At 35.1% G+C, this 10,070-nt stretch overlaps 2 protein-coding genes across 2 annotated transcripts; both read left to right on the top strand.

Annotated features, from left to right (window-relative positions):
* The first annotated feature begins 21 nt into the window (after positions 1–21).
* LOC106061607 (elongation factor 1-beta-like) lies at positions 22–7,271 on the top strand. The gene is made up of 6 exons (XM_013219791.2): positions 22–214; positions 2,027–2,149; positions 2,628–2,812; positions 3,475–3,600; positions 3,941–4,008; positions 7,138–7,271. Exons 1-6 carry the CDS (start codon positions 135–137, stop codon positions 7,222–7,224), a joined length of 669 nt encoding a protein of 222 aa, XP_013075245.1. The 5' UTR covers positions 22–134; the 3' UTR covers positions 7,225–7,271.
* A 1,783-nt stretch (positions 7,272–9,054) lies between these two features.
* Positions 9,055–9,552, top strand: LOC129924280 (craniofacial development protein 2-like). Its single transcript, XM_056018520.1, has one exon. It carries the CDS (start codon positions 9,055–9,057, stop codon positions 9,550–9,552), a length of 498 nt encoding a protein of 165 aa, XP_055874495.1.
* The last annotated feature ends 518 nt before the right edge of the window (positions 9,553–10,070 follow it).

Here is a 10,070-nt window from a genome sequence, read left to right as displayed (position 1 = left end):
TTAACTCGTTATTTCGGTAAACTTAAAAATTTGGAACTCGACTTTTCCTACACCGATCTTTTACTTCCGATCTAAGGAAACGTGAACACGTTTCATTGTCATCTCACACAAAAGACAATTTGTATTAAATTAAAATGGGTTTTGGTGATCTCAAATCTCAGTCAGGACTCCAAACTTTGAACGAGTTTCTTGGGGACCGAAGTTATATCGAAGGGTATTAAGCAACTTAGTTTATTCCTCAACTCTGGTTATAACTTGCTTATAACTTTTTAAGAACATAAAATCAAAATGATAAAATAAATAAAATATTATTATTAAAAATAAAATAAGACTCAGTTGAGTTTCTCCACTCAGACTCAAGTCTTCACTGTCTTCAGTCACTCACTGGTAGTGGTAACCGTAGTGATATAAAAAAGTTTTAAAAACTATCACATTATGATTATCATCAGGCCAAAAATTAAAGTTGAAGTTTTTGGTTTCATTTTTAAGTGTATTCACTTCTTCAGCCATTGTACGTTAAGAATTTATCAATGGTCTATATAGAAAATTATTTGAAATACGATTATTCGTACATTTCCTCAGCACGACAGCAGTGCTGGCAAAGGCCAGGGTACCCACTTTTGCATTTCAGGTGGCAGGTGCATCACTGGGATACCATTTTGATTAAAGTACTAACTGTAACTCGTACTAACTGTTAATTTGCTTGTTTTTTTTTAGCTTAATTTGAATGTTTCTAGTAATGTATTAAGCAGCTAGTTAGAGAAATTGAAGTTTTTTAGCACTACGTCTGTGAGTTTACGTTATGTTTCATTTACGCTCAGTTTAAAAAATGGGACATCATAGCACCTGTAACATGACTGGTAAAAGTTTTTAAAAAAATATTTTCTTATTATAGAATTTATGCTAAACTTGCATTATAGCTAAATACTAAATATATCTAATAGATTATTATTTGCTGCAATATCTCAACAATAATTTTATTTAAGCATTTATTATAACATGACTATTATTTTAACTTGACAAGACCAAGATGTTCGGGGTGTTACAAAGGGACACCTATAGGCTATAAAAATATCATTAAGAGAAATATATAGTTGTTGTTTTCAATACATGCTGAAATACAACTTTTTTTAGTCTGTAAATACATTACCAATTATTCTTTTATTAATTAGTGATTCACAAAGTAGTTTTCTGTAACCACAAATGAATGTACTAGGCCTTTAAAAATGTGTGTATTCAACAAAAATATAGTAGACAAAACGGCCTCAAACACCTAAACATAGACTAAAAGGTGCAGCTTTCTGACTTTCAATTCATCAAGAACAAGATTTAGAACTAGATTTACATATATATTGAAATATAGAGTAAATTTTTAATCTACACTAGATCGAGAATCTAGAATAATCTAGATCAAGACTTGTTCAGTGTTCCATGAAGCAACACAAACTGATATAACAATGAGGCTTACATCAACTTAGATTAAAAAATAGTATTCTATGTATTCTAGATCAAACTTGAGAATAATAAGCTTAATTCTTATTGTATTTCAAAACTTATATCTAGATGTCATAGATTTTCTGGTATTCAACATGCATCATTGATGCTTTTAGTAACAGAAACACACTAGGGAGCAGAATTCTTTTACTTTGTTTTACAATTGATAAAGGTTTAACATTCCAAGCTTTTTGGGACACCATGTGATGCACCTGTGAACGCATTTTTTACTGTTCAGTGATCCTTGCTTTTAGTTGAATATTGCTTCAACTTAACCTAGGTTTTTCGTGTTAGATTGAACATTTTTGTGCACTATTTCACACATTTTCTACAATTTTAAAATTCCACTGTGCACCTTTCCAGCTGAAAATATCACAATTTATACATTAAATTAACCATTTCTAAGTGCAGTGAAATGAAAATTGTGAAAGATATATTTCTACCGGACAGATTTATTGTTGTTAATCTATTACAAACTAATCCAAACTCAAAAGTATTTTTATGTTTTTCTTGTGTTTTTTTTTTCTGCTAGCTTTGTTCCCTCACAAGCAGACGTTGCTGTATATGAAGCTGTAGGAAAAGCCCCAGCTGCCAATTTGTCACATGCCCTTAGATGGTACAACCATATCACATCCTATCAAAGCCAGAAAGACAGGTATGTATGCGTTACTCCATCTCACCTTTAGACTTGGAACAAATTAAAAATGAGAGCCTGTGGGTATGAATGTTTGAGGGCTTAGGAAATAATGTTATGATTTGTTAATTTAGAGCGTAGAGGCTCGAATCACATGGAGTATGAAAGGGAAGGAGGTGGGACTAAAAGGCAGACAGCAAAGTGAGTCATGGAATACCTAAATTATATATTATGTTTTAAGAGTTTAGTTTTCTACTAGTTTGTCAGTTCTTCAACACCATAAATGTTTGCATGCAATCATGCAACTAATTGACTAGATATATTTGGCAGTTTGCATGAGATCTTATTTTGAATATTGCTTACTGAAGGCACAGTTTATTATTTCAGTGCTATTGAGCCTACTTTCTAATTCAGTTATAGTAAAAACAGTTGTTCATTTTTGTTTAAATACAACTAGATGTATTCATGTATTGATTATTAAATTTATCCAACTTTTTAGTTTACCAGGTGTGAAAAAATCTTTGGATTCATATGGACCCGCAGGAACTGCTGCCCCAGCCAAGCCTGCTCCTGTTGCTGATGATGACGACGATGATGATGAGGATCTGTTTGGTTCAGATGATGAAGAGACAAAAGCTTTGAAAGCTAAACGTCTGGCTGATTATGAAGCTAAGAAGGCTAAAAGTAAGAAAATGCAATTCTTTCTATACTTATTGTTTAGTTTCATTTAAGTGCTAGCTTTGCACTACTATCTACTTCAAACATTCTGGCCCAAATAGGCCTCCCAAGCCACTTGAGTGTGGATAAAACTGCAAAAGCCCTCAGCCCACTGGATGACAAAAGTGGTCATCATTGTATTACGATGGACAGGACAAACTATCTATATGCTTGGTGTTAATCTACATCACTACATCTACCTACCACTTAATTCTTCCCATCAGATTTCAGCTAATCATTAGAACTGAATAGGCTCATGGATGCTGATCCAAGAATCTCAGCGTCCACCATAACTAGAAATTAAGATAAAATTATTTTCATCATCCAAACAAACAGAAATTCAGTTTAACTTCTATTCTCCATCTCAGCATTACAGACAATACAAATTTAGACACAAACAACATATACATACTTGATGAATGAATTACCTTTAAACATCCTGGCTTACAGTTCTAGCCTAATAGAAGAGTGGATGATGTAACTGTGATGTAATGTGTCCAAATGGTTTTTTATGACTTTATCTTGTGGGAAAGTATTTTCCTTAAAGTTTTTTTTATATTATTTTAACTGTAATCAATTAATTTAAAATATACAGACTACAGTACAGTGAAATATTTTTGATTCCTCAGAGCCAGCTTTGATTGCCAAGAGTAACATCATTTTGGATGTTAAACCTTGGGATGACACAACAGACATGGATGCCATTGAAAAACATGTTCGCTCCATTGAAGCTGATGGTTTATTGTGGGGTGCCTGTAAGTCTCACTGCTTGATTGTTCTTTTTATGGAGTAACTATTGCTAGTTAATAATAGTAGCTATGCAGCTTTTTACCTCTGTGACTTACCATTAATTAAATGTATTTTGTTTTTGTCCTATGATTCTTTTTATTGGGTAACAAAAAAAATAGTAAAAAGCAAATGGTTTTTATTAAAAATAAATGGTTATCTTCTTTATTAACTTCATTTTTTTTTTTTTAAGTTGTATAGGGACTTCTTTTATGTAGCAATCTCATAACTAGTCTACTTGGTCTTATGTCCAGTATTCAACCGTGATTAGGTTTGGTTCAATATTAATGTTGTTGTTATACATTTCAGCTAAATTTGTACCTGTTGGATATGGTATTAGGAAATTACAGATTAGCTGTGTTGTTGAAGATGACAAGGTAATGTTACACTACAACTTTTACTTCTGTGCTCCAACAAATGTACACACTAGGGTGCCACTTTTCTGAGGGTTTGAAGTGATGTTAACAATTAATCTAGATGTCTTTCTGGATACGTTTCTATGTAGATAAGATATAATGTGAGGATCATTCCTATCTATAGCTATATAGATTTTAGGAGTGGCATCCTAGATTAGATCTTTTTGCGTATCTGTATCTGTTATAATTATATATTTCACTAGAATACTAAACAAAGCAGGATTTAGATCTAGACTTAAAATCATTTAAGACTAGCAAAAGATGGCCAAGCTCTAGATCTAGAATTAATGATATGGATTCTAGACTAGCCTCACATGTTTAATTTCAGTGCTTTTGTAGTTTGTGTATTTTAGTTTCAGGGCTCATAAAAATTCAATTCGAGTTTCTGGGGGGGAAAAAAGGGGGCACCCCAGTGTACACATCACAGACACTTTTGGATATAATATTGTGCTAGACTGTAACAAAATGGACTTTGTTTTCTATCCGGTCTTCTTTTTCTTTTCTGCTTTGACCAAATAGACATTCACATCTGCCTGTTTTAATATGTTGTACCTAGTCATTTGAGATAATGCTTTTATTTTTGTATTGACTTCACACTTCAAGTATCATAGGGCTAGATCTAGAACAGTTGAAAAAAACAACTGTTGGTCTAACATGAGGGATTAGCAAGGTATTTTCTCCCATCACTAAAATTCCCATTGTATTGCTACGATTCTCTCTCCTTATCAGGCCTTCTGTAAACACTGCTAAACACAAACAGCATATCTAACACATCAAGAACGTGACAAAAAGAGCTCTGTTTAATCTGGTACTTTAATTTAACAGGGTTCGTAGCCACCTTGAAAACCTGGAAAACACCTTGAATTTCATATTAAATTCAAGGCCTTGAAAAAGCCTTGAATTTCGTAAAAAAACGGTGAAAAAAAACTTGAATTTTAAAACTAGACCTTGATTTCTTTCCCTCCCGATACCTGGTGTCTATTTTCATTTCGTTTTTTCCCGGTTACATTGAGCTGACCAGTGACGACGCGTCTTCACCGCCTTTCAGCCACTTGTGAAGCGCGACCTCGTGATAGAAAACGACCTTGGCTCAAGCAAGCATTTCACTTAGCACTATTTTCCTTTCACTGTTACGACCGAAGACGCGCTTGATCTAGTCTGTAGTGACTTGTCTATAACTAGAGCAATTAGCAGCCTAATGTGAAGGCTACACCCCTCCGGGCCCTCCCTCGCCGAAAATCTTCTTATTGTAACAGTGAGAGTGAATTCGTGTGGAAAGTCTGTATATCATATTATCTTTGTGTCTTTCTGAGTATTTTATTAGATTTTGTATTTGGAGATTATGATTCATTGTTTAAGTATAATTGCTACCGGTACTTTACTTTTGAGTCTTCTCACGATCCATCCTTCTCATCTAGCTAGAAATAGTATCTAGATTTAGATCTAAGTTAGATCTAGTGAAGATAATTCGCGCTTAACCTGAAAACTCCGTGAATTTTAGTTAATTTAAGGATCTAGATACAGGTACATCTAATGTCTAGATTGCTCTAGAAATACGCTAGATTCTAGATTTACGCTAAATCACTAGAATCTAGTGAAGATAATTCTCTCACAGCCGTTAAAAGTCTGCGAAGTTTAGTGACATTGAGTTAGAATCTATAGAGTCTAGATCTACGATAGATTCAGTGAAGATAATTCGCACACAGCCGTGAAAAGTCCGCCAATTTAATGACTTAATTAGATCAAGACTCAAGATTTACGGTAGATTCAGTGAAAATAATTCGCACACAGCGGTGAAAAGTCCGCGAATTTTAGGGACTAGATTTACGGTGATTCAGTGAAGATATTTCGAAAAAACTCCGCGAATTTAGTGACTTAGATCTAGACTTAATTTACGCTAATCCAATAGAATAGAGTGAAGATAATTCTCTCACAGCTGTGAAAAGTCTGCGAAGTTAGTGACTTAGATCTAGACTCTAGATTTACGGTAGATTCAGTGAAAATAATTCGCACACAGCCGTGAAAAGTCCGCGAATTTTAGGGACTAGATTTACGGTGATTCAGTGAAGATAATTCGAAAAAAGTCCGCGAATTTAGTGACTTAAATTAGAGTCTAGATCTACTGTAGATTTAACGAAAATATTTCGCACACAGCTGTAGAAAAGCCCATTGAGTTATTTTGATTGTAATTTACTTAAAACTGATGGAAAGCAAGTCAACTTCTATAGTAAGAATGAAATATTATTTTTACAAATCTATGTCAATTTAAGAAAATTTCCAACTTCAGATTGCGACAGTTTTAGCTGAATTACATCTCATATTTTTAAAAAGTTATTCTGTAGTGCAAGCTTGTGTGTGTTTTCTAATGTATTAAAAGTTGCATTTAAATGCTTAGGAAACACTAGAGATGAATTTTTTTTTTTTTTTTTTTTTTGGAGGTATGATTTCAACTTATCAGCATACATTTTAATGAGGGTTTTTTAATTTAATATTTATATATATACATATATTGTTCTTTTTACATATTTATGTCATATATATGTAAATATATATACATATATATTGCTTGCTATGGTGCGATGCATACCTTGAAAATCTAAAACTCTACCTTGAAAACCTGGAAAATACCTGGAAAATCATTCATGAAATTGGCTATGAACCCTGATTTAATAATGAGTGACTAAGTAGATAACAGCCAATACTAGACTATTGGCAACACATCAACAACTAAAATGTTACATTGTGCATCACTGTACAAAACTCTACTGTCTCTTATCTCTTCCTGGACTCGTACATAACACTTGATGATTCAACCAGGGCCGACTAACTGTCTCCGGTCTTGAACTGCCGCTTTCTTACACACTGTGTCTCTGGTCCACGCAGGCTCTCGATCACATGACCATAACATTGGTCATATTTGCGTGTAACCGTAGTACTGTCCCTTGTCCATCGCCTGAGTTCACCTGTGTCAGCTGAACCTACCGTTAACCCTTTCGCGCAGCCAATAGGGTTATAACAGTATTGTAATCACATACATTACAACATACAAAGAGACAACATAAAATTTTATTTTTTTTTAATTCTTCTCAGGTCAGTGTTGACTTTTTAGAAGAAGAGATCACCAAAAATGAAGATCTGGTTCAATCTGTGGACATAGCAGCATTTAACAAAGTTTAGTCAAGTTCATGTCGTCTGGTATTGAAATAAATGGTTTTACTTATCAATCTTTGGTGTGTTTTTCTTTAGTCTGCCTGTTGTTGTTTTGTGGGTTTTTTTTTTTATGTATTGATTTTCTTGTATGGTGGAAAAAACTGTAATTAGCAAGCTTTTTGATGTGTCCCCCTGTACAAAATAAAGTGTTAAGCTGTCTTTGAAATGGGAAAGTGATGATCTTTGTATACATTTTCACACTGCAGAATTAAATTTTTGTTTAGCTCTCCCATTTGTAACTTTAAGTTGGCAATTATCTCCAACAACCTACTTATAATCCTATCTGTTACCATTGCTTTTTTTTTTTTTAAATCATAACTTAACTTCTATCACTATTTTCACTAAGTACAGACAGCTTGTAGTCCATGTTGTTCTCATTTATTAATACTAAAGCTTACTTTGTTGATAAATGAAAGCCGTATATATTTTCATTGTAAATAAGGTATGTTCTGCACCCTACATATTTTAAACTTCAAGAGAAATCAACTCTAATAAGAAACACACAAAGATGGACTGGTATTCTTTTTGACTTAATGTTGTTACCCTATATGCCTGACTTTGGTCCAACCTTCGAGTGGCTGGCTTTCCCGAACTTTTTGTATGCTTTTATTCTGTGATAAGATGCCATGGATATAGCCTTTCTGCTAATGTCATTACTGGATGCCAATTTCCTTTTGCTAACATTAAGTTAATAGTCATATGTAACAACATCACTTTTTCAGAGTAAAAAAAAAAATTAAGTCCATGTGTTAACATAGTTGTACATGTTAATTACAAAACACAGTCATGATTTCCTGGCAATGTGCAATCAACTGGCACTGAAAAATACATGCTTTGCTTTGCTTTGTATTATTGACAAGGGTAGATACTGAACACTCAGTAAGGACTGGTGTATCTGATACACCCTTCAGCTTTTTTTTTTCTTACTTTTCAATGCTTGGGATTGCAAAGTGAGGGATCTGAAATCTTTCAGCTTAGAACAGGATACGACTTTAAATTTTCATATAAACACAACAAATCCTGTATACACTATTCCAGATGGATAATAAAGATTATTGTTACCTGTATTATACTGCTCATTGATTCCAGCCTCTAGCAGAACATGTTATTTGTGAGGTGGTCTTCTTTGATGGAAGCGTTCGAGAATTCCTACAAGCCTCCTATGGATCACCCAGGTCTCATAACTTTATTTTCATTTGGAAGCGACCAAGCGTGCTGCTTTTAGCCGTAGTTAGGGCAGGCAATTATCTATTTCTTTGGACGGTGACGCATTGTTGAAGCTGCCTTGGTGCGTGAAGAGGTCAAAGATTTGGCCATTCATATACTGATTTGTGAAGCCGAGCTAGTTCCATTTGGATCATGTCATGACCTCAGTTTTCATGAGGTTGATAGACTAACCAAACGAGGCAGCAGCCTCAGCCAATTCATTGGCGTAAAGTTGATGCTCCTGCATAAAGAAGTGTAGTTACTATCATTATTCATTGTACCTGACAAGACATAAACCGATTAAAAAAAAAACAGTTAAGTGATTGGTGATTAATTATCTTGTTTGATAGTATCGCTATTACATTTTGACAGTTTTGTTCTCCCCATTTCCCATTCTCGGATCAAGTTGAAACTTGCATAATTATTCATAGTTGATGACACAAATTAATTAATTTTGTATTATATAGGACATAGAAATATAGTAGAAAGGGAGTTAAACCCTGCCATTTTCAGACAAATGGCAATGAGATAAGCTTTGTTGTTGTTTTTTTAAGATCTAGTCTGATATTTGGTCATGAGTTTCTTATTATCATGGGCGACTTCAACGCTCGAGTGGGGAACGACCACAGCGCTTGGCCAGGTGTCCTAGGTAGACATGGCATTGGCAACTACAACTATAACGGCAGGCTCCTGTTGGAACTCTGCTCTGAAGCAAAGCTTGCGATAACCAACACGTTTTTTCAGCAAAAAAGCCGTTTCAAGACCACATGGATGCATCCACGCTCAAAGCAGTGGCACCTGTTGGATTACATAATAGTGAGACAGTGTGATGTCAGGGATGTGGTGCACACTAGAGTAATGCCCAGTGCCGACTGTTACACGGACCGTCGTCTTGTCCGGACGAAGCTGAACATCACCGTCAAGATGATAAAAAAAGATGGCCTGCCTAGGGCAAAGAAGCTAAATGTCGAAAGGCTGGCTGACGTACGAGAGCGCTTCAATGTACTACTCGAGGCTGGTCTTCGAAAGCCCCAAGACGATGAACCAGCGAGTAATTGGAGCCAGCTAAAACGATACTTCAGGACGTGACGGCCAAAGTCATGGGATACTGCAGTAAACCCAACAGAGACTGGTTTGATGAGAACAATACCGCAATTAAGGAACTGTTAAAGAATAAGCACAAATACTATCGCTCTGTTCTTGCAAACCCTAATGACAACGCAGCCAGAACTCTCTATAAAGCTTCTTGTCACACTCTGCAGTCAAAGATCAGGGAACTAAAAAAATAATTGGTGGCTTGAGCTGTCCGTTAACATGCAGAGACAGACTGACACTGGTGACACGCGCTCTTTCTATGAGTCGCTTCGTTGTTCCTATGGCCCAACTTACTAGACTACAGCACCGCTAAGATCATCCGATGGTTCTACACTATTTAACAGAACAGGACAGAACACTACAGTATGCTGTTTGGTGATAAAAGGCACGTATCGGAGGAATCGCTGGCAAATGTCCCTCAGAAAACTATAAGAGAGGAGCTCGACTACCGACCGACATCTGTAGAAATTGAGACAGCAATATCTAAACTAAAAAAAAACACAAGGCTCTGA

This window comes from Biomphalaria glabrata, chromosome 1, assembly GCF_947242115.1.
Source record: "Biomphalaria glabrata chromosome 1, xgBioGlab47.1, whole genome shotgun sequence".
NCBI lineage: Eukaryota > Metazoa > Mollusca > Gastropoda > Planorbidae > Biomphalaria > Biomphalaria glabrata.
Note: the sequence above shows the minus strand (reverse complement) of the source record. Positions and strands in the feature narration are given on the sequence as shown.